The sequence below is a fragment of the Festucalex cinctus genome, chromosome 1 (genome assembly GCF_051991245.1).
Source record: "Festucalex cinctus isolate MCC-2025b chromosome 1, RoL_Fcin_1.0, whole genome shotgun sequence".
Classification (NCBI taxonomy): Eukaryota; Metazoa; Chordata; class Actinopteri; order Syngnathiformes; family Syngnathidae; genus Festucalex; species Festucalex cinctus.
Window position 1 is genome coordinate 28,516,061 of NC_135411.1, and position 24,227 is coordinate 28,540,287.

Genomic DNA, 24,227 nt, shown 5'->3' on the forward strand with positions numbered 1-24,227 from the left:
AGGACGTGACGTAACTACATACAAACGATCACTCATTGCCAAATTCTCATTTATCTCATTTTTCCTATTTTAAATGCACACTCAGACTTCAACACTTTACTGTCATTTTCTCCCCAAAATAAAAACTCTTAAAAAGACTGGATTAGCAATCTGCTAAAGAATAAAGACAAGACAGTAGTTTAATTTCATTAAATAACTTTTATTTCTTTAAGAATAACAGAAGAAAATTGTTAGCAATTTCTGTACAATTGTCTCATTGTTTGTTTTCCCTTGGATTTGTTGACACCCATCAATGACCAACCAGAGGGGAGGGCTGAGAAATGTTAACGCTGCCACTTGGCGTCAGTCAAGTTCCTTTATATAAGATGCCAGAAAGTTTCCTCAAGCCACTCACTCCTTTCCCAACTCCACCTCATCTTCTTCTTCTGTCACAGTTCATCATTGTCAAAAACAAAACTGATAAGAGGCACATTAGAAATACTGCCATTTCCCCAGGACTGTGTCTTTAATTGCATCCACAAACTGTGTGGGCACCCAGTAGACCCAATACTGAGACGCTTCTGTGGGGCCCAGCTGGAACGCCTGCATACACATGAATATTGATATTAAAGATAAATCATGTCAAAACTTTCCACCATTAATGTGACCTACCTATAGCCTGTACAACTTAAATGGTGGTGGTGAGGGGTAACATTAAATATCACAGACATAAATATGGTCACAGAATTAATCAAACTCATATCTAAAGGAACCATTGAGTGTATACAGTATACTAAGAATGGTAAAGTCCTACTTCAAATTGCCCCTACAGTGATAAGTTTTATGATGGTTGCGGTGTAACCACGGATCGCATTGTTGCTCCTTCCCTGATTTTCTATAGAAGAAATTCATATTAGTGTTTGCAACTTCACCAAAATGTATTAAAAAACAAACAAAAACAAAACAAAAAAAAAGTGCCTAAAAATGACATTTCTGATTTTCTCAAATCATATAGATTGTAGAATAAGCCATTACGCCACCCAAATCTGACATTTATGTAAGTTCTAGTCTTAATGTATACGGTAGATACAGAACCAGTGACAAATGGGGTTCACATTTCCCCGCATCATGAGCGCCCGAGTAGGAGTGTAACCGCCCCTCAATTCGCCGCGACTTAATACGTCTCATCCGTAGCTCATAAAAAGCTAAATATGAAACAGCACTTACCATCATATGATAGTCCTCGTGCTCTTCAATGGGCTCAGAAAGCACATTTTTGATGGAGCCCATCGGGACTTTCTCTGTCCTCTCTGCACATTAAAAAAAAGAAAGAAGAAAGAAAAACATTCAAATAAAATAATACACCACATCACCGTTGGCTTGTTGTGCAGTTGAACTCCACCTTTAGTTCCGATCCATAGCTGATCCTGCTCCAGTTTGAATGTGAGTCTTACTTTTCCCCCGGATTTGTTGTACATTCCGGATAGAGGCACAGTTGGTAGTCGTTCCTGCCGGCGGGAAGAGTGAAGACATTCAAAAACATCACAATGACAAACAAAAAACTGACCAAACGCATTCACACTCACTTTTGTTCCTTTAATAGCCGGCATTACATCCTCAGGTTTACCTTTGTCCAGAACTTTCCTGTGTTGCTGGGGGGGGGAAAAAAACAGCATATATGCAAGTAAATACATATTTTATCACTCAAGTTCCCTCCTAGTTCGATGTTACTGTGGTGGAAAAAAATGGCCTAATAACGACACAATGGGTACTTCTGGGGTCTTTTTATTCTCCCAGCTACAAATTCCCGACACTTCAGTTGGAAATTTATTTACAGACACAATTATATTTACATACTTTCTATTCCTGAAACCTTTTAGTTAGGTGTAAATAAAGTGATGCACACAACATGTAATAATAATAACAATAAAAAATAGATTATATTTGAAAGCACCTTTCGGGACCGCAGTTACAGTGACTATGTGATCTTCAGTTTTGCATTTGGATTTGAAAGTAGTGAGAGTGCGTTGCGGAGGACATGTAGTATTGAATTCCAAAGCTGGGGAACAGAGCGACTGACGGCCCTGCTCCCCATGGTGCCGAGATGGGCAGGTGGGAAAGGTCAGGTGGATAGAGGAGGACAATCTGTGGGTGCGGACAGGAGTGGTGATGTGGGGGAGGTCAGACTTTATTATGAATGGCTCTGGTATAAGGAGCAGCTTAATATTGAATTTGAAATTTGACCGGGAGCCAGTGTCTATGTTTACATGCAGGCAATAACCCTCCTAAAACCCGAATATTGGCGATATTCAGGTTTTGAAAGGCCATGTAAAAACGTGCAATCATCGGAATATGATCTTATTCGGGTTTTTAAAACCCAAATAACACCTTGGGTTACCTCTTCCATAACTGGAATTCTTGCGCATATAAACAAACGCATTCAGAAATACCTCAATTGAACGGTGCACTGTTTTTTGCTGTGCACATACACTATTTTATTCTTCTTCTTCGCTTATTTGATTAGCAAGGAATCTTGGTCTATGTAGTCATGACTTGTATGCACAGCTCCATCCTACTCGCTAAAGGAGCCCCCTTTGAATGCATTGATTTCTCCGCTGTTTTCACGTTATTTTGTGTCTCTATGGCGAAAATGCCACCGTTTGTGTCTATTATACACATACAGTAAATGCAAGTACTTAAGTCCGTGCTGCTGGTGTGTAACCCACCAGAAATACTCAAGTCATGTCAACAGACATGACGCTTGCAGCAAAGAACCACACTTCTGGAGCGAGGAGGAAACTGACTACTTTATTTAGTGTGGAGAGTGACATAAATATGTCTTTTCTTAAATGTATAGTACGTTAAAAGCCGACATGACGATATTTACATAATTACATTTTCTGCGCGTCGCGGTCGAACGGAATATTCCGATCGAGCAGTAATGAGCATGTAAATAGGAGTATCTCTTGTCCACCACACATGTAAACGTGTTACCTCGATTGTTTCAGAAACCTGAATTCTGACCTTAACCCAAATATTGTCTGCATGTACACGTAGTCAGAGAAGTTGCTGGAGTTGATGTAATGGAAGGGAGGGGGTTCTTGTGATGACACGTGCAACTGAAGCTTATGACGAGACTTGTTGAATTTTCGTAAATTATTGTCAAACAGAAGGCGGTAGATAATGAAAAGCAGGGTGCCCAGGAAGGAGCCTTGGGGCACACCTGAAGTAACCAGGATAAAAAGGACTTTAGCTGGATGAACTGAGTGTGGTCTTTGAAGTATGAATGGAACCAGCCTAGGGTGGTGTGGTGATGCCGTTGGAGGAGATGGTGTGTGAGATGGTGTCAAAGGTCACACTCAGGTCAAGGAGGATGAAGATGGAAAGTGAACCGGAGTCAGCTGCAACAAGGAGATCTGTGGTCATTTTTAGTAGAGCTGTATCAGTACTGTGGAGGGGACGAAAACCGGACTGAAAAGGCTTATAAAAAAAAAAAAGGCTGCTCGCTGCTTATTGTGCTTGTTGAAGTCTGAACCAGGTTTCTTTGGAATGGGAGTCATAGCTGCAGTTTTCAATAGAGGGCTTGGATTTGTGGATGAGATCCACAAGTTCCGAGGAATTGAGGTACTTTCTAAAGTGACAAAAAGTACAAGTTCCTTCAGTTTTACATGGAAATTTGGATACTTTTGCAAGTTCCTGGAACTAAAACCTCACTATCTTTGAGATGGAAATGAAATACAAGTAGCAAGAAGTAAATGTTCCTGGAACATTTTCCACTCGAGTGACCATGAAGTAAAGGTATAAAAGCAAAATCGGTGAGCTTCGCTCCATTTGCCATGAGCTGATATTAGGATTGACGTGTATGACCTTTTGTCTGCATAGTGGCTCCTTCTTGTTCTCCTCGGCCTTGACCTCCTGCTGCATAACCTCTTTGGGCGTGCTGACGGCCAGCACGTCGTTTATGGTGGAGCCCACCACCATGATCTTGGCGCCACTTGTCACCTTCATGTCCCGTAGCGTCTTGTCCTCCGGCACCAGACCTTTGTACATCACCTTCTGCATGGCCGGCGGAAGACCTGGCGCAAGGGGGAGGAGGAGAAGAGAGAGAGAGAGTATTGCATGAATTCAGTACTCTTAAATCTACTGTAATACTTCTTAAACTCTCTTTGGCCGCCAAAAACGTTTAATAGTAAAAATAATTAGTAAAATCACGATGCATGCCACCATAAACGTTAAATGACGTCAACTACGTTTTTTTGTTGTTTTTTTGTTTTTGTTTTTTTAAATCAATGGGAAGTGCGACGTTTAAGTGCAGCGCTGCTGGTCAATGGAGTTGTGGAATCAAAAACACCCACTAACTATGGCCAGCAGATGGCAGCATTGTATCTCCTTTCAATGGGCTGCCGGTGTATTGAATTACAATGAAACATGACGGAATCTTATAAATCTAATGAAATAGATCGTTTTCAAAGAATGACGTGAATGATCAAAACCTTTTGTCACATTAAACCTAATTCACACAGCGTTACTAAACAACAAATAGTATCAAAGTCACTTGTTGAGAAAATGTATCTTCACAAAAAGCTTGTTCTCTCCTTTATCTTTTAAATTTTTGCTCAATGTCAAATGTCACTCAAAAGACCTATTTTCAAATGGTGATTACTAAAGATCAGAATAAGGTAGAAATGTACTTTTTTTTCTAATGAAAGAGTGGAATGCGATCTTTCATTAGGTACTCACGTTGTATATGTAGTAAATGCAAACACTATTCTGTTTGCCTTGAAAGATGAGTTAAAATACTCAAAATTGGCTGGCACTGTTTTTTTTTTATTTTTTTTTTTATAACGTGTGGCAGTAAAACAGTTACGTTACATAAATACTTTTAAATCTACTGAAATACTTTCTAAAAGTTAACTAAAAGAAGACTTTACGCCAATCTGATCGGCTTGATAGTGATCGGACAATAATTGGCGGGGTTTTTTTTGCAATGTAATGTCATAATTTACGCAACTGATCAATGATGTCATGGATTGGGTCCGCGTAAAAAGACATTGCAGCAAAACCTCACATTAAATCTCAATTGCAAAATTGGGGGGTGGGGGGATGGGGAATCACAATTGGATTATTTTCCAAAATCGTTCAGCTCAAGTGAATCCACATATTCACTTGTTTCTTTTTGGAACCCACCCTCTCTTATTCCCTGAAAATCTGACCTCTTTGCCGTTTTCGTTCTCAGGCCAAAGCGACAAAAGTATTGCTCTCACCAGTAAGCGAATGGATCTTCTCCTTTAGTTTAGCGCCGGTACTATCCAGAGGGATCCTCAAGTCGTATTTGATCTTGTTCCAAATGATCTTCAAGTCCACCATCTCACCCTCGTCTTCGTCGTTCTCGTCCCCGTTACTGATGCCGGAAGCGTCCTGAGTGGCGGAGTTTCCCGCGTGGGACGCCGATTCTGAGTTGCCCTTCTCTGTAGTTTCCCCGAGAGCTGCGTCTTCCTCTTCTTCCTTTGGCTTTGCGTCCGTTTGCATTGTAACTAGACTTCCTGCCATTAATGAAGAAAACGTCATTTAAACATTTCATATCATATCATATATATTAGTGGTCTGGTAGAAGCCTGACAACGATTCTCATAATTTGATTCAGGGGTGTTGAAGGAGGGAAACATGGAAAACAGGTTGGATTTTGAGCTCTGGAGGACCAGACTTGGAGACCCCTGATTTTTAGTCTTTAATGAACCTTAACAAATGAGGTAGACATGCTACCTCATGCCTAACATTTTCCAAATTGGATAAAATAGGAGTACTGGGGAATCACTTGAGTTTTCGAACTTGTGCCAAATAATTCTCGCTAAATATTTGGCTACTTTAGAAAGTAAATAGACAAAACAAGACCACACAGGGTAATTAAATGAACATTATTGACACGATTTTTAAGAGATGTTTTTTTTTCTTTTTTTTCTCTTATGGCCACGGTTGTATCTTGCTTTTAAAGATAAGTTATTCATTTCCAAACGGCGAACAAAGAACACGCTTTGGACAAGCGCTGAAATGACACAGCATCTTGCACTTTCCATGAGCCGTCCTCTTTGTCAACCGGATAACTTATTCACCATTACCACTTCGAGATTGGCATTGGAGTCCGGTTTAGTTGGGCGCACTGTTATCCAAAGTGAAACTACAGCGTGTACGGCTCCTTTGGCACTGGTTAGCAGCCATTGACGTTAGCTAGGCTACTAACCTGCGGACACATGCCAAAATAAACCCGAACAAGGAGACGTGAATATTTAAAGACACAACCTTAACAGCGCCCGGCATCGCCGCGTCGATTAGCGGCGTGCTCTAACTCAACACCCAGCACGAAATTGGCTGCAGCGTTACGAAGTAAATGCTGCTCTATTCTGCTCAATACCCACCATCCTGGGTCGCCATGATGATTGTGTACAATCAGTGGAAACGTTCATCGAGCCCAAGAGTGTACAGAGAGCAAGATAGTTCCGTTATAGACCCTTTCAGTGTGACGTCACGTTGAAGTGCGCCCCTAGCGGTGGGGGGCAGGGCGTCAATTAGAAAACAATTAGTGTGAGCTAGAAAATAGATCAAACAGTTAATAAATCAGCAACCAATGCTCTGGTTAAATTGTGCACGACCAACGGATGCTCTTATGGCTCAAAGAGAGATGAGAGCATTCTTTCGGCTGCCGGCATCGATTCTGAACCCCGCGAAGGAAAGTGAGGAGTAAAAGACTAGCACGGTGGCTAGCGTGAAGCTACAACGCAACTTTTTTTTTTTTTTTTTTTTTGCAGCTAGCGGCTTCATACGACTGGTTTCAATGATTCGCAGTAATATAGTGTCCTACTCGAGACGTTTTTTTTTTTGTGACACTTGACATATTTCCCACCTTTTAACGAAAACGCTCTCCGTAAATCAAGCTCTCTACATTCATTTATTATGGGATGTTTGCCCTCCGGGAGGCGCCGCGGGAGCTAAGCAGTGACATCAGCTGGAAGGGTCTATACACAAGGCCACCAATGTGGACTACGTCGACAAATTAGCTACTTTTCGTTTTGTTGCGAGCCAGTATATGTAACATATTTTTATGTTAGTTAACGACTAACTAACACCGGCCGTAATGTTCACGTTGATGTTTCACGGTTTAGTGTTCAGTTTTATTTTATTTATGTATTTATTTTTTGTGCGTAATCGGCATTTCTTTAATGAAATTAGTTGGGACGATATTTAGCTTCAGTTAAAAAATGCCACGTCATAGGAGTAGAGTAAGTTAAGTTTATATTGGAATGTCACAAACTCGCGCTCGGAACTTGCCTTTCACGAATGTCGCTAAAACGGAAAAGAGTGGCGGGGAATTCTCTTGTTCTGTAAACCTTCTTGGTTGTTGTGGAAGGGAAAACCACTGATCCGTATATATTACTGGATGCCCGCTAGGCCAAGACTTTTGAAGCCTCGAGGTCGCCATATTACTACTCCTTAGAAACGTTTCTCGGCATATGATCCTACACATTTACAGTATTGAAATTGGAGAACATTTGAGACAGTACTTAGTAGAAACAGCATGATTTTTGATGTTTTAAATTTGTTAAACAAACAAGACGACTTCAGACATTTTACAACATGCCTTAAATATATGTATAAATTATGTTTACAGGAGGAAACCTGTTTTAATTAAAGAATTATACCTATAATTCAACAAAAGATGCCTCTGCCAAATCTAATTAGAGAGCGATAAAAGAAAAAAAAGGGGGGGGGGGGTCTTCAAGGCAGCACATACCGCCCACTTTTTAAAAATCCGTGACCACCTCACCAACCACCAACACTTCCACCCCTGACACACCTCACCCCGGGTTTAGAGCCTACTAGCTGTTTATAGTACAGTATACAGTAGTCTGCTCACGAGATGGGAGGAGAAAAATGGCCGCCCTGTGGAGTCACGGCTTGGTTGGGCTATCGGCTACCCAGTAATATATACAGATCAATGGGGGAAAACTGACTATGATTAAGATTTGGCACTTTCCTGGATTTCTGTTGGTTCAAGGTTTCTTCTTCGTGTACATTTTAGAACGTTCAGGACTTTTACATTGTCGTTCATTGCCTTCTAGCGTTCGAAAAATTGACTACGATTTACAGTTTTACATTGGGGGGGGGGGGGGGGGGGGTCTGATCTCTTCCATTACAAACACAGCATCTTTTGACAAATAAACTAAGGGAGAGTTCTTTTCATAAAATGATACATAGGCACTGTCATTTCAAACTGTCTTTAATCAAATGTAAGCGATACATTTGTGTTTATTGTTTATTTTGTTAAGAAATAAGAGTGGTCCATTTATTTTGGAACTGTCCTTTTTCTAACAAATTCTGCAAAGATATATCCCAATTTTTATTGTTCATATTGACTCCAAATTCACTCTTCACTGGAAAATGAACTGTTTGGTTTCTTTAATAACAATAGTAAACAAACTAAAAAAAAAAGTCTTTATTTTAAATTTAACAATTGTTCTGGCGAAATTCCACGTTAGGGCTGGGTGATATGGCAAAAAAAAATAAAAAAATCTCAATAAATTAATACTTTGCAAGACTCCAAGAGTGTCTGGAGCTGTTACGCTTTTCGCCGCCAGATGGCATTACCACGTTGATGACCCAAGGACGGTTCTGTTGTCCAGGTAAAAGAAGAAGAACAGCTGCTCGCTCCCGTGGAGGAAAAAGTCATCCAAAAGAAAACAGAAGCGGAAAAAACTCCCGTAATTGAAGTCACAAGTTGTCATGCACGCGTTGTGTGACGGACTGACAAGAAGCTCACAATGCTGCAGCTATCACCGCCTACTGAATTCGTTTTTTATTAACTGTCGCTGACAATTGGGCGCTTTTGAAAAGTTTGTTCCGTGGAGTTTGGAGAGGCGACGTTTATGAAATATGTAGCAGCGAGGACGACGAGGAAAAGAAAGACGCATCATGGCAGACTGGAGGACTTTTAATGTCGTGGTTTTGGGCGTGGGATTCTTATTTATCTTCACCGCCTTCACCACCTGTGGGAACGTAGAAGTAAATTTTGAACATTTGCCTTTTTCATTTATTTTTCAGGTCTATGACGTTCTCTTATTCAAGAACATCACGTTATTTATTTGTTAATTAAGAGGGATTTCACATCCCAAAAAGACGTTTTTTTTTGCACGTTTTAGTCATTTTTATGGTGATTAATTGTACTTTGATGTAAGAATTTCCCTCACTGTAAACTTTCTATAATGTGTCTATTTCTTAAAAATGTATTCTCAAAATCTTTATGGTCAGTCCACAGTGTGGGAGTTACTTCTGCAAAATCTTAACCAGTCTAAAGTGCTGAGAATGGCTTGCGCGATGTAATGTTAATGGTTGCACTAACATGCTATTTTGGGCGTCTATAAATGAAATGTGTTGATTTTGATGCCAGAGATGTTCTTGAATAATACCAATTGTATCCATGCATGCAGAAATAATGTCATTAAGCAGAAAGGAAAGTGACCAATCAGTGTCATATGCATCTCGTGTTTTCAATTTTGCTCACAAGTCCAATGAGTTCTGCTCTGCTATGAAGAATCTAACAATGTAATACAATTAGGAGCCTTCTTCCTCTTCTTCGTTTTAGCAAACTGTGATAAAAAGTCTGCAGAATGACACCTTCACAGGAAGTGGATACCACAGGTGGCTCTAATATTTAAATGGCAATTTCATGTTAAATGTGTCCGCAATAATCACAGTCTATCCTTCTTTTTCCAGTCTGGGAATCATCTATGGAGTCTTCTCATTTTCTAATTTGGTGGCACCCGCTGTGGTGTCAGTGCTGGGACCGAAGGTGACCATGTTTTTGAGCGGGCTGGTTTACAGGTACCTCCTCACACGGGTGTAATTTCACACATACTGATACCCGATCAATATGTCGCTGATTACTGTCATCTTGTGCATCCAGTGGCTACATTGCAGTCTTTGTTGAGCCGTCCACGTGGTCCTTCTACTTGACATCTGTGCTGATTGGCGTTGGTGCTGCCAGTAAGCCTTCCCCGGCCACCCCATCGTCAAATTCATAACATAATAATAATAATAATAATAATAATAATAATAATAATAATAATATATCTTTAAAAGTGTGGGTTGAGCAGTCTGCATTATCTTGTCACACTAGTAAAACACACTTTTTTTTGACAGGTATATGCCTTTTTTTTTTTTTTTCATTTGTAATATATTTATTTAATATCTAGTTATTATTGCGTGTCCATTTATATATGGTATTTTGGAAATCCATGTTTTTTTTTCTTATTTACAGCCAACATGGTTAGTTTATTTATTTATTTATTCATTTTTCGCTAGTTCTTGAAAAAGTACTGGTCACATCTTGGTCAGTTTATTTTTTTTGGTAAGAATTCAATGCAGATTATGAATGTATTAAATAATATTTTATTTGTGATTTATATCAATAGATCCAGCTGTTCAATTTATTCTTGTAATACATTTTTAATCCAAGTCGATTTTAATATACTGAAGATCCAAGTGAGGTCTATACATATATATATATATATATATATATATATATATATATATATATATATATATATATATATATACACACACACACAAAAATCATGTTATTTTATAAATTTATTTAAAAATGTAACACCTCAGTTTATTTATATCTTAAATACTTTAGCCATTTATTTCAATAAATCCAGGTGAGTTTATTTTTCCAATGAATTTGTTTATTAATAATGTAAAGTAATACAGGCCAAATTATTATTATTATTATTATTTTCAAAACATCTAGGTCATTTTCTTTTATTTTTTGTAATTCATGAAAAAAAAAAATCCAGGTCAATTTTTTCATCTATTATTTTATATGTAATTTATTTCAATATTTACAGGTGACTACAATGTTATATGTTCAATCTATTTAGTAACCAGTTTTAAATCCAGGTCAGTTTTTTTTTTTTTTTAGTAGTCTATTTTTAAAAATTCAGGTCAGTACTTCAAACACTGAAACCAGCAAGTTGTATATAAACACACACGCGCACGCACACACGCACACACTCTGTGGTAAATAAATAAACATAAAGGGAAAAACAAGGCGAGATTCCAAGTTTTTACATTCCCAGTCATGGATTACATTTGAGTGGGAAGCTGCGGATTAATTAGAGACCTCCTCTGCACGTGTCAAAATTTGAAGCTCAAGGATTAAATGAAATGTTAAATTAGACAAACAGACAGTAAAATGATTCTCCCAACAGATGTGAATCTTTGGAGAGTTAAAAAAAAAAAAAAAAAAAGGGTTTAGTGGGTCATGACGATGCCCCTCGGCCGAGTGCTGGGATTACATGTGTTACTTAACAGCGCATAAAAGATAATGTCACACTTGATGCAGCCATTTACCCCCTCCTCCATTCATTTCTCCACTCACATGACCCCCACACACACAGTCACTATTCAATGATTTCTTTTCAACTTCCTGTCTCCCGTAACGTTGCAGTGCTGTGGACGGCTCAAAGTCAATTCCTGGTGGAGAATTCGGAGGCTTCCACCATCAACAGGAACACGGGCCTGTTCTGGGCTCTGCTGCAGTGCAGGTACTGGCAGAGCGGCACACGCGCCACAAATGCTATCATGCCGCTCGGCTGCATTCAAACGGATGAAGAAGCATGCGTGGGTCTCACTCGTGGCAGTCGATCATCTGATAATCATTTCGAATCACACAATTATCTGCTGCATTCAAAAAAGTCAGAAAAAAATGTGGAAAATCAGCCATTAAGAGGCCAAACATCAACGTTGAGCATTTCCTTTATTTGCAGCATGTTGTTTGGCAATCTGTACATTTATCTGGACTGGAATGGAAGAACAGAAATACCAGGTACTACCGTAATGCTTGTAGTAAAGGATCTTGATGATAAAGACAATTAAATGTTAAATGGTCTTGCGTTTTTCTGTGATCAGACAGCAGCAGGAAGAACATCTTCCTCTCCCTGTTGGTGGCCTCTATCGTGGGGACGTTGTGCTTCCTGGTGCTGAGGAGGACTCGCCTGCCCGAGGAGGAGATGCTCTCCGAGGAGGAAGGACAGTCGTTGCTCTCGGCCCGCATGGTGTAAGTTGACCGCTTTTTTTCTTCTTTTTTCTCAGTTGCAAGCAATGTCATTTTAGATAACAAAATTTGGTAAATAAAACGAAAATTGAAAAACGTTTTCATTAATAAAATAAAGATAAAAACTAATTCCATAAAAAGAAGTCAACCTTAAACATTTCTTGACAATAATATGTGACCTCACTAATCTGAACATGACATTCTGATTTGTATTACATTTGTGGAATACGAATTATGCAGCAAAATCCAGCCATAATTATCCATCTCAGGGCCGGCCATTTTGCCACCTGCTGTCGACTGAAGATGACATCACAGTTGCTCAGGGCTCAGGCAACGACCAATCACAGCTCACCTGTTTTCTGAAGCTGAGCAGTGATTGGTTGTTACCTGAGCAACTGTGATTTTACTCGACAGCAAGTGGCAAAATGTCCGCCTTCTGCTATATAAATATTGATTTTTTTTTTGGGGGGGGGGGTTGACTTCCCATCCATCCATCCATTTTCTTGACCGCTTATTCCTCACAAGGGTCGCGGTGGGAGTTGGCGCCCATCTCAGCTGGCTCTGGGCAGTAGGCGGGGGACACCCTGGAGTGGTTGCCAGCCAATCGCAAGGGCAGGGTTGACTTCCCCTTTAAAAAAAATTGTAACTTGAAACTACATCTGACATTTATAAAACTAGCTAAATTCAACTAATATTACAGCAAAAAATGTCATTTGTTTTAGTCTTTGTTAATAATTATACATGAGTGTTAGGGGTTAATTTAAAAAAAAAAAATCTTTTTGTTATCGATGTACATCTGTATAGAAGAAGGAAGGTCAGTCAATTAAGCTGTTTGTCAACGCACTGTGTGAAATTCTGGGTTTAAATACATGTTATAAAAAACATTTATTTTTTACTTTCTCATTTATTTCCTGTTGCAAACCTCCATTTATTCTTTTAATACCAGAACAAGACGTTTATATTTTACAATGTAGTGCCAATTTTTCTTGATTTCAAAACATGTCACGAAAATGGTGGTGGTGTATAATATCTGAATGGATCTTATGTGTTGTTTTTAGGTACAAGCACAGAGCCAACACTGCCATGCAGGATGTGAAGGTGGACTTCAGTAAGTCTCAGCTGATAAATCAACAGTAGCTGTATGCAGGGTTGCAACAGTTCCCTTTAAAGAGGAACCGAAAAGTTCTGAGAGAACTCATCCTTTATCTTTAATGGTCAATACTATCAGAAGGTTGTACATGGCCAGCTAAAGTATTTAATGAATGCCAAAAAGATTGCGTACACGGCCATCGAGCCTTTTTCTGTCAGATGTGGAAGAAGGCCTTTACCTTATTGAAAGCGGTTGGTTGTTTATATACTATCTTAGCCGCACCCACGTAGGAGGATGACTTTGCCTAGACCATGTGACAATGCGTGACTCCACGGTCCTAATTGGATTCAACTACAGTAATATGTGTGCCAAGAGTGCCATTGATAAGGAAGGCCAAGCAAGGAGAAAGGTCACAGCGACACTGGCAATCAAAAGCGAGCCTTGTGGATGTTGGTGTACTTAATGAAGTGTCCATTTATATGAACGTGTTCCTCTTATCATAGAGACCATGCTGCAGCTTCTACAGACTAGAAACATCCTCCTCCTGAGTCCCTGCATGGCCTACAGCGGTGAGCGGTCGCATCAGTGTCACCTCCTTCCAAATTGTTCTTGAGCTTTTTCATCTCCTGGCGCAGGCCTGGAGTTGTCCTTCTACAGCGGCGTCTACGGGACGTGCCTGGGAGCCACGGCGCAGTTCGGCCAGGCGGCAAAAGGCCTCATCGGGGTCTCGGGCATGGTGCTGGGCGTGGGTGAAATTGTAGGTGGGTTGGGCCAGCATTCCCCTCATTTTTTTTTTTTTTCAGAAAGCAGTGTTTTGACAGACTGGCAGAGTTGAGCTCTATTCTTGTTTTCATCGGGCTTAAAACTGAGGACCAAAACTGCCAAAATTCAAAATAAATAAATGACTAAAAGTGAAAATAAAAACATATAAAATATGTATAATTAAAAAGTTATAGCCCAAAAATAAATATAAATGGAAATAAAAAATACACGTATTTATGCATATAAATTTTTTGTTTAATTTTTGAATTATATTTTTTACATTTTATTTTATTTTAATATTATTTATTTTTTTAAATATATTTTTATTTTCACTTTTAGTCATTTATTTATTTATAGCATTTATTTATTTATTTAGTCATTTATTTATTTTGAATTTTGGCAGTTTTGGTCCATACTGTGATTTGAGTTGCTAGACAAGTTGAGGTGACAGTGGACAAGATAGTCATCCGTTGCTGGAGTCTATCCATTGCAAGCCGGCACGACTTTCTTGTTTGCGGAGCTGCTCACTCAACGAAGGAACACTGTATATAAATAAATAGGGATGTAACGATAACAGCAATATCGTGATATCGCGATATTAAAACTACCACAATATATTGTCGTCGTCAGGTCGCAATATTAAAAGCAGCACATCTGTTAAAAAAGTTGGGTTGATTTCCATTTGTGCAGTTCTAGCTCTCTCTTGTGGCTAGGTTTTTTTTTTTTAGTGCAATTTAATTTTCACAAGGCATGTTTTGGCCCTTCTATGTATATAAACCGATTCAATATGTGGAGGAACTCAATGTGTGCATGCATTAGCAAATGCCTCAATATTAAGTGTTATTAGAGATTGTAGATTGTTTATAAGCAATGCTGGAATGTATAAAAGCACAATATTGTCTTTTTTTTTTTTTATAAACAATATTGTGACCTTTTTTGTATCGCCAACCTCCCCACAATATCGTGATAATTATCGTATCGTGATGTTTGGATATCGTTACATCCCTATGAATAAATGACTAAAAAAAATGACTAAAAGTGAGAAAACACTGATATATAAAAAAAAAAAAAAAAAATTAAGTACAAATGTATTTATATATTTTTTGCTCATTTTATTTCTTTTTTTTTTATATAATTATTGAATTATATATATTTTTTTATATCTGTTTTTATTTTCACTTTTAATCATTTACTTATTTATTTAGTCATTTATTTATTTTGAATTTTGGGAGTTTTGGTCCTCCATACCAAATTGTCAGTGTATTCCTCGCCAGGTGGAGGCTTGTTCGGCTTGGTGTGCAAGAACAATCGCTTCCGACGCACCTCGGTGGTCTTCCTGGGAATGGTGGTGCACTTCGTGGCCTTCTATCTCATCTTCCTCAACATTCCCGATGACGCCCCTGTGGTCTTCAGCACAGCCACCACCAAGAGCCCCTTTCTCATTCCAAGGTTTGTAGATGGAAGGATAGAATGAAGGTAGCAAAAGAGATATGGATGATAACAGTAGCTTAATCAGGGAGCACGAGCAGGCTAGTCATGCTAATAGCGATGCCCTTGCAGCGTGTCCATCGCCCTGCTGTGCAGCTTCCTACTGGGCCTGGGAGACAGCTGCTTTAACACGCAGCTCTACAGCATCCTGGGCTGCGTCTACGCCGAGCAAAGCACGCCCGCGTTCGCCATCTTCAAATTCATACAGGTGAACACACACGAGCACATACTGACGTTTAGTTTTATAAGCACGACATGGGGAGAACTGCTTGTGTTTTTCAATGTCAATTGTTTTTCTCGGCTTTTGTGTTGTGTAGTCGGTTTTTGCGGCCGTGGCGTTCTTCTACAGCGGCGACACACTACTAATGTGGCAGCTCCTCCTCATGGTGGTGCTGGGCTTCAGCGGCACGCTCTGCTTCTTCGTGGCCGAGCGCTTGCACGACGTGGACGCCGCCTCCACGGAGGCGTTGGAGTAACTGGAGGGGAGGGGGGAATGCAGTGAGTAAATAGCTTTAAGACACTGAAGGTTCTATTGGTTTTTAAATGATAGTTTCCATCATCATCATCATCATCATCTCAATTACATATTGAGCTAATGCCTTGACACTGCACTGTCATGATGAGCATTCATTACTACTAACTGTGGGCTGCATGGCCTCCACAGCTCAGGTGGAACACTTTAGAAAACTGCCACTTAATTGCTTTTATAGATCTTTTTTTTTTTCGTCTGAATTTTAGCACCCGCCAAAGTCTTTTCTGTGCTTGCATTTCATTCCTAATGCCGTGGTGTCTTAACTTTTTTAAACTCTTGTACTCTACATTGCATTTGTTTCAAGGCACTGCTGACAAGATAAGGTGAAAATAAAGCAATGTTTCTTGTGCATTTTCCTGTTCATTTTGATACTAATAAAAACATTATTGTGCAGTTTTAGTGTCATTTTTCCAATAATGTTATGTAACATACTGTACAGATGCATTTAAGTGCAGGCAATTGCTTTTTTCAAAGAGCTCAAATGTTTATAAACTTCTAAAATACTTGAATATTTTCTTTCCTGTGACTAATTTTGCATTCCTGTAAACCACCGGATATTCTGTAATAGTCATATAAGCAATGTTTTTTAGAAGTACTTGAGATCTGTTTTGCATGCTTGTTGACAAACTTAAACATCCATCCGTCCATCCATTCATTATCTGAACTGCTTATTTTGCAGAGAAATGCTTTCGGATTGATGTTTCCTGTGAACTCGTATATTGTTGTATGACCACTGCTTCACAATCTGTTTTGCATGTAAACAAACTGCTATTCCAGCCCAAGAACATTCGTCGACATTCTACGATTCCTCTGTATTTCTCGAAAATGAACAGAATGTAGGGCAATTTTCCTGGGCTGCTCACAGGTGCCAGAAGTTGGTTGACTCCATGCAGCACAAATATGCGTTTTTGCTTCATCTGTGCAAATCAAGTATAACCACAACAACAAACATGCTGTTAATAGAGCTCTTGAATGTGTCAATCAAAATGCACCTAACCCAACTTTATAAAAACAAAAATCATTACACTTTGTGGGTGTACCTAATATTATGTAAATGACCACTCGATATTTAAAGGTGAGTCAATGCTGCTATTCAATCACTGCTGTTTGAATGTTTTAACTTCATTATGCACACACACAAAAAACCAACTCTATCACCAAAAAGGAGCAGTCTAATTTAGGCGTGAGTTGGCCAAAAGCAGGCCATTAATCAAAAAGCAGTGGACAAGAAAGGGGGGCATGGTGGAGGGAAGACTCAGTGATGGGGGCTTACATTACTTCAGTAGTAATTGAGTATTGATCACTTCATAATGAGAGTAAGCAGATTTGCGGGATCTGAAGTCAATTGTGCTACTTTACTGTGCAAACGACAAGGCAGTCCAGTTTGCAGTGTTTAAAAGTCATTCTTCAAAATATAACTACTGCGTGGGAATGTAGGCCTTATCAGAGTAGCTTCATGTTGACCAAAGATGAGAACACATTGATAAGTACTCGCTTTGTGTCCTTATAAAGTGATAAAGTGTTCTGTGGTTGGGCTTTAGTTGGAACGTTAACTCAATTTGTACACAATATTTCCAAGTTAAAGCAATGCGAAGGAAGAATCCGATTTTGTTTTGCTTTCCTTCAGGGACCCCTTACTGGTGTCAAGTGTAATGGAAAAAAATTAAAATAAAAAACTGAAAAAACAAAACAAACAGAGGATTGCTAACAGAATACATAACATTGCACTTTCTCTACTCAGGTTGCTAAGGTTGACTGATGAGACCTTTATATATCTTGCCCTGTAATCGGGTACTGTTTCAAGTAAGAATAAATACAATATTAACAGATGATGGTATGCTAAGATATACCGAAAGTATAGCAAGTTAACAGTTTGAGTAGCAAAAGCGCTATGGCCGACTTTGATGTCATGCCATGTATTCAGGTAACCTGGCAATACCATTTCTAACACAAACAAACCACCTGAGTCGAGCATACAAAGGATTTATACTTCACCGTTATTTGTAGTGATCAAATACTAACAACATGCTAATATATAGCAAGATAGCATATAATGAAGTACGCTATATTGCTAACATAGAGCAAGATAATGTGTGTATGTGCGTGCGTGCGTGCATGCATGCACCCACGGGAGACGCTCCATTTATTCATCCTCAGCTGTGACCCGCTTTAACCGGCAGCATGTTTAGCTGGCGCTCCCACATTTGCATGCATTATGCAAATATGAACACCTGAGGATATTTGTCGGATTAAAAGGTTGAGAGCGCAATTAAATGAGACAATCTGTACAAAAATGTTGAATCCAGTAGTACCTATTACATGCGAATTACCTGAGATCATTTCATTTCATGCTGTTTCTCCAAATCAGGACCACCAGAAGCTGACGGAGAAGCTTTGCTCCAGGGAGCGCACGTAGTGCCAGTGTTGCACTGGGATGAAAAGCACATCCCCGGGACACAGCACACACTCCCGGTACGGCGCCTTGGAGAAATCCGGGAAGCGTTCCGTGTCGGGGTTCTCCACCTCCACCTAGGCCAGACGAAGGAAACAATATTTTGCATTCCTGTGCTCACTTTATATTTACTTGTATAAGATATATTTGTGTCAACTCTTTCACATCTGTGTTGCATTTTTAATGAGAAACTTACAGTAATAATTTACCACATAAATGTGCTCCTGTGAGTCACTGACATTTGTTTATGAGAACTTTATGAGAACTACAAACTGAAAAATGCTTGAAAATGTTGCTTTTCTGTAAATGACTGAAGTACTACTCCATTGTATAAGCACTATTTGGAAGAACTGTTCTACAAAAAAAAAGTTAAGAAGCTCTAGCACTTCTCATCTTCGTTTAAGGAAACAAAACAACATTTGTGTGTGGATGAAACCAACCCTTAGAAAAATATGCATTTAAAAAAAAAAATAGGGACATGGCTTGATTTAGAAAAGGGCATGATGCCAATCGCACCTGGCTGGTGTTGTGTAGGAGCTGAGATGGGTGCGGGTAGAGTTTGGCCGAGTCATCGGGCGAGTACAAGCGGATGTATTTACGCCCCACCACCTGACAGGGACAAACAGGATAGGATAATATAATATGTCATATGATATGACACCATATCATATATCATATTCTCACCTCATCTATGTCTACATTTCAGGATCCCTTTCATGCCAAACAACGTTGACGTTAAAAGGTGTCATCGCCATGGTTACCTGCGCCAGGAAGTTGTGCTGGGGGTCCTGGTGGAGGGGCGACACGGTGCCGGCGGGCCCGAACCAGGCATTGATGGTCACGTCGTCCTCGTCGCCGTCACCCAGGCAGCAGTAATCAGGCAGGCGGATGTCGTCCTTCAACTCCGGTATCTATGGCAACGGCTAAATTATTCCACATCCAACTAAAAATATATATACTGTCATTCAGAGTAGTTGGGAAGAGGAAGAACTGTCACAGAGATCATGTATAAATACATAAATAATTTGTGTGTATCTCTCCGTAAAATACATTTTTCTTAAATTATTGACCATTTTTAACACAAAAAACAAAGAAAATGTGTTGCTGATTATTCCATTTTGCTGCTCCACCTGCTCAAAGAGTTGATGCTGAGCCAGATAGCCGCAGATAGGTGTCCTCCCATCCTGCCCGGTGTCATTCTATAAAAAAAAAATAAAATATAAAATAGCAATCAGTCATTCCCCCAAGGTGTACAGTCTGTGTTTTTGAGGCTTTCCTACTCACGTGTTTTAAAATATAGCGGTCGATGAATTCATTGAGCGTCATTAGCGTCTGGGACCACTCCTCATCCGTGTACCTGGAGCCCACCTCAACGGGGACAGTGCGACACCCCGCCACCGACTTCAAGTATTCTAAGCTAGGGACAGGGGGGAGGTTAAAAATGTTACATGTGTCTAACGTTTTAGATCAGCTTACACTTGAGCGCAGTGAAATGGAAAACTGTCTGGGGATGGAAATTGCCCGTTAAGACGTCCTTCACGTCCAGACTCCCACAGTGTTTCTCCCCGCTCGCTCAGAAGACAAGTGCACTTAGCTGCCTGACAAGTGCAAATCAGCCTGATTGCGCGAATGTTTAACAGCGCTGGAGGACCAATAACTGTTGCGCACCGAGACAGACGGCTGCACTTTTACTTGTTGCTGTTACTTCAAACAAAGAGGGTCACTTTTCACCACTGAAGGATTTTTCTTTTTTGTTTTTCTGTGTCTAAATTTACAGAGGGGACATCACAAAAATATTTTGCCGTTATAATGTAAAATAATTGTGTTTGATTTGCAAAACTTTTGCGTTACATTAAGTTTTCCATTTTGATTGCGTTATTTTACAATAAAAATACTTATGTATTGCAAAATAACACAATAATGTTGTTGGAGTTGAATGAAAGACTTCCACTTCCGGGTCATTGATTTAAGTGTATGGCAGATCTGGCAGGAGCATGGATGATGGTTTACAGAGATTTTTACGATCTAGAGATATCCGAGGCAAGGACATACTTCGCATGCAAAGGGATAAGGTATTATGTACTAAATGTTAACAGTTAATTGACAAAACATTTATGGTGTTAATGACAGCCAAGGCTATTGCTAATGACCTGGAAGTGGAATCACTCGTTCTCTCACAAATAATTTGCGTTTTTGTCTTTTTTGTGTGATATTTTTTGCAAAAACCATTGTGTTAAAACGCAATAGTGTTATATCATAAATTAGTGCGTTATAACGCAATAGTTATTTCAACGTAACGCAATAGTACTGCAATATAACGCAATCTTAAATTTCCTGATGTGCCCTAGAAAAAAAGCAAATAAAAGAATCATTAAACGTAATCATGAAAAAAAAACAAAAAAACAAACAAACGAGATATCAAATAAATAAAAAATTTATTAAATGTATTCAACAATAAGAAAATGACAATTACCCCCAAAATGTCAAACAAACTAGCAAAAATGAGAAAATTAAAAGGGGGGGAATTAAAGTAGAAAAATAAAAGAGAAAATATAAATGTAAAAAAATATATAGTATAATAATAAATAAAATACATGAATAAAAATAATAAATCTAAGTAAAAAAAATATAAAGATGGGACAAATGAATACAAAAAATACATTTAAAATATAAAACAATATAAAAATATTAAATAAAAATTTGAAAAATAATAAAATATAATAAAGGTGTATAAAATACAAATAATCACTGAAATATATAATAATGATAATAGTAACAAAAATACCAGTAAAATAAGGTAATAAAAATGGTTAGAAAATAATAATAAAATAACAATACCAGGTCACGCTTGGAAAAGAGCTTTTTAATCTAATGAGTTTTTTACCTGGCAAATTAAATGAATGAATGAAAATACAATAAAATAATAAATATAATGCATAATAATAAAAACATCCTAGCAAACTGAAGTAATAATAATAATAATAATAATAATAATAATAATGCTAGTTGTGTCTGATTAGATTACATTTCCTGTACTTTCTAGTGTGCATTTGCCATTACAGGCACTTAGCAAGTTAGCATGCTGTCAAAAATGAGTCAACAAATCAACCCAAACCTCCAGGGGTGCTGGTTGAGAGCGGGCCAGTGATCGATAGTCCCCTCCAAGACGACCGCTTTGTGGGGGAGTAGGAACTTCTTCTTGAAGCTCTCCAGAGATGGGCATTTAACTCTGGGAAGTGCCTGCTCTTCTCCAATCAGAGGGACATCTGGCAGTGTCAGTTTCATCCTCTGTCAAAATAGAGTTGTTCAGTTGTTCACTGATCAGCATGCCACCCTGGTGTTAGATTTGTCAAAATGCTGCAGCTTTTATAATAGCACACTCACCTTTGCCTTTGTATGCTCTTCCTCAATTATGGTGTCTTTTTTAACTTCTTTTTGCAGAATTCGGACCAGCACTTGCAGTTGATCATCCATGATGGCGGCGCCCATGAGTAAGCCCATGTCACAGGTGTGGACGGCCTGCATGAGGTCGTCCTCCGAAGGCTCCTCTCCGCACAGGGCGCACACCTTGAAGAGGCATCCGTATGAGTAGACGCGGCGCCACTCCTTGTCCACGTGGCGCCATGTTCCTGTGTTGAGCTTCTCCCACGACACGTCCAGGACGATCTGAGCGCCCACCAGCCGGTCGGCGGCGGGAGTGCCGGTGTACAGTTGTCGTCTGGATCTCCTCAGCATTTCCACCACGCTCGCCCCTACCTTGTCGCTGAAATCCAACGGGAAGTGGTCCTCGTCTGGTGGAAGAATAGCGGAGATTTTGGGCCATAGTGACTCCGCCATTGAGAGGGAGGTCTGGGGAGCAGAATGTCACAAGTACCATGAATATCGACTTATAAACACTCATATAGCTTGGTTGATTTATTGATTTATTTTTACTTTGTTTTGTCAGCTAAATTTTAGTTTTTCGAGCATACTTCACTACTATAGTGAACTAGAAAAAAAAATGAAAACAAGAGTCGCTGGTGCAATTCATTGAATAGGATGAAAACACTCACTAGGAGTTAAACTTAAAGTAGGTCAAAACTCACACCTAAACGTTCACACGCAGGCTAACCAAGTTAGATTTCAGCTCACTAGTAGGGTGCCCCCTTAAAGGCACACATACAACGCTACAACACTCTCTTGCCATTTTAAAATTATGTTTATACAATAGTGTTATTAAAAATGGCATTTTGTGTTTGTTTTTCTGGGTTGCCTTCAACAGATGTATGGCATTTCAGTAATTCTGTCACCATTTATTGCATTTTAAATGGGGTCCTGCTACATTAAAAAGAAAAAGACAAAAAAACATGACATTTTAATTTTAATTTGTGAGATAGGACTGCTGTTATAAATTAAATAAAGGTGTCATCAAAAATAGTAATGGTACAGATACAAATTTTTAATATAATGCAAGCCAGAAACATGTCCTTTGTCAATTATATTAAACGCAACATAGATTAACAAACCTTTGCCCACAAATAGCAGCCCAGCAGTTATTTAGCCTTTAAACTTAACTCGGCGTGACTTTAAACACAATTTTTACTCTCTGCTGGTTCAAAAAGGTGAATAAAAATGTATGTTTACCATTTAAAAGCTCCACGGTGTTGTATCAAGTATCGTTGGGCGAAGTCCGCAGGTTACGACATTGCGCGTGGAAGCAAAGAAATTCAATAAATCACATCAAACGAAAAACGTTCATTTAAGGATTTATTTAGAATATGACGGTAGCAAAATTAGATTTAGGAAAAGTCAGGAAAATGTACACGGCGCTTCCATGTTCACGACGCTGAGGCGGGTGTGTCGCCATAAACAGACCGGGAGGAAACGCCAACGATGATTCGGAAACTTTAGTTCCACAAGACAAAAATAATTAATTAATAATTATAATTAAAACAATGTCATCAAATAATTTTTTTGAAACAAATTGAAAGACGTTGTTCCCCAAATAATACATTTACAACAAGGTAATTTCTTTAAATAACGTTTAATAAATTATTTAAAATAATTCACTTAACGGTAAATAATTTAATTAATTATGTCATTACGTTAAAATTAATGTTACAATTAATGATGTTTTCAAATACCTGCACTGTTGCACATCATTGTCTAGAATGATTTTGTCAAATTGAGAGTTTTTAACTGTTTTGTGTCAAATAAAAGAAGTTCAACAATTAGCTTAAGTGCAATTCAGTTCAATTAAACCAGTGACCAAATATTTACATAAAAAAAAAAACTAGGTAAAATGGATCAAACATGTTTAACAAATGCATTACAATAAAGTAATTAAAGACAAAGAAAAAAATGAATGAATTAACATTACCTGGAATTTTACGGTTAATATTATTTTCAGCCTCTAAAATGTCACTGTCATTTATAACATAGTTTACATAATTTCTATAGCTGCTTGAGTATAATGGACAATTGCATTTATTTATTTATTTATTTATTTATAAGGCAATTGGCATTCCTTCCTTGCATAGCTTTGTTTCAACCTGCATGCACAAATGTAATAAATAGACTCAAGTTTGTTACACCGACATTTAGATTTCCTTATTTCCTCGTGTTAGCATAGGCTTTTATGTAAATAGCAGTTATTCCCAGAGGGCGGATTGATATGTATAGTCTCTCCTCATGCAAAGCTAAAACAATAATTGGATTTGTCTTCACGATACCGCTGAGATAGTTGAGCTCTTTTTTTTTTGTATGCCATTGATTTTTTTTTTTTTTTTTTCCAGCAGGGTGAAAAGTCTGCGCAAACATGATAGGGACCCTTAGG

General features: G+C 38.7%; 3 protein-coding genes across 7 annotated transcripts; 1 reads left to right on the top strand and 2 right to left on the bottom strand.

Annotated features, from left to right (window-relative positions):
- Nucleotides 1–178: 178 nt before the first annotated feature.
- ubfd1 (ubiquitin family domain containing 1) lies at nt 179–6,510 on the bottom strand. Of its 4 annotated transcripts, none has more exons than XM_077527768.1 (7): nt 6,393–6,510; nt 5,244–5,522; nt 3,847–4,055; nt 1,566–1,631; nt 1,382–1,487; nt 1,207–1,289; nt 179–582 (listed from the first exon to the last, which is right to left on the bottom strand). In XM_077527768.1, the coding sequence occupies exons 1-7, from the start codon at nt 6,406–6,408 to the stop codon at nt 472–474; spliced, it is 870 nt and encodes a 289-aa protein (XP_077383894.1). In that variant the 5' UTR covers nt 6,409–6,510; the 3' UTR covers nt 179–471. The 4 variants fall into 4 exon arrangements, with proteins under 4 accessions (XP_077383894.1, XP_077383903.1, XP_077383912.1 ...); XM_077527777.1 differs by having other exon boundaries at nt 6,277–6,393; XM_077527786.1 differs by lacking the exon at nt 6,393–6,510 and adding an exon at nt 6,096–6,221.
- A 2,127-nt stretch (nt 6,511–8,637) lies between these two features.
- Nucleotides 8,638–16,353, top strand: LOC144022743 (UNC93-like protein MFSD11). The gene is made up of 13 exons (XM_077527809.1): nt 8,638–9,033; nt 9,614–9,669; nt 9,745–9,852; nt 9,935–10,014; nt 11,483–11,579; nt 11,802–11,860; nt 11,944–12,091; nt 13,147–13,196; nt 13,682–13,747; nt 13,814–13,939; nt 15,215–15,389; nt 15,501–15,636; nt 15,746–16,353. Exons 1-13 carry the CDS (start codon nt 8,944–8,946, stop codon nt 15,902–15,904), a joined length of 1,350 nt encoding a protein of 449 aa, XP_077383935.1. The 5' UTR covers nt 8,638–8,943; the 3' UTR covers nt 15,905–16,353.
- On the bottom strand, nt 15,656–23,252 carry kdm8 (lysine (K)-specific demethylase 8). 2 transcript variants are annotated; one of them, XM_077527822.1, is made up of 9 exons: nt 23,036–23,252; nt 21,797–22,261; nt 21,528–21,700; nt 19,697–19,829; nt 19,543–19,611; nt 19,174–19,323; nt 18,929–19,021; nt 18,291–18,489; nt 15,656–15,904 (listed from the first exon to the last, which is right to left on the bottom strand). In XM_077527822.1, exons 1-8 carry the CDS (start codon nt 23,036–23,038, stop codon nt 18,325–18,327), a joined length of 1,251 nt encoding a protein of 416 aa, XP_077383948.1. In that variant the 5' UTR covers nt 23,039–23,252; the 3' UTR covers nt 15,656–15,904; nt 18,291–18,324. The 2 variants fall into 2 exon arrangements, with proteins under 2 accessions (XP_077383948.1, XP_077383957.1); XM_077527831.1 differs by having other exon boundaries at nt 15,656–18,191.
- Nucleotides 23,253–24,227: the final 975 nt, after the last annotated feature.

What these genes read in the sequence shown, in the direction of transcription:
- ubfd1 (XM_077527768.1), bottom strand. An exon ending in AGCCACTATGCAGACAAAAG is followed by an intron (nt 1,632 to 3,846) that starts GTCATACACGTC and finishes TCCCCCCCCCAG; the next exon opens with CAACACAGGAAAGTTCTGGA. An exon ending in ACGAGGACTATCATATGATG is followed by an intron (nt 583 to 1,206) that starts GTAAGTGCTGTT and finishes ATGTGTATGCAG; the next exon opens with GCGTTCCAGCTGGGCCCCAC.
- LOC144022743 (XM_077527809.1), top strand. Translation starts at nt 8,944, where the DNA reads ATGGCAGACTGGAGGACTTTTAATGTCGTGGTTTTGGGCGTGGGATTC. An exon ending in GATTGGCGTTGGTGCTGCCA is followed by an intron (nt 10,015 to 11,482) that starts GTAAGCCTTCCC and finishes GTAACGTTGCAG; the next exon opens with TGCTGTGGACGGCTCAAAGT. An exon ending in TGGAAGAACAGAAATACCAG is followed by an intron (nt 11,861 to 11,943) that starts GTACTACCGTAA and finishes TTCTGTGATCAG; the next exon opens with ACAGCAGCAGGAAGAACATC.
- kdm8 (XM_077527822.1), bottom strand. An exon ending in AGCATCAACTCTTTGAGCAG is followed by an intron (nt 19,324 to 19,542) that starts GTGGAGCAGCAA and finishes CCGTTGCCATAG; the next exon opens with ATACCGGAGTTGAAGGACGA. An exon ending in AGCACAACTTCCTGGCGCAG is followed by an intron (nt 19,022 to 19,173) that starts GTAACCATGGCG and finishes TGTCCCTGTCAG; the next exon opens with GTGGTGGGGCGTAAATACAT.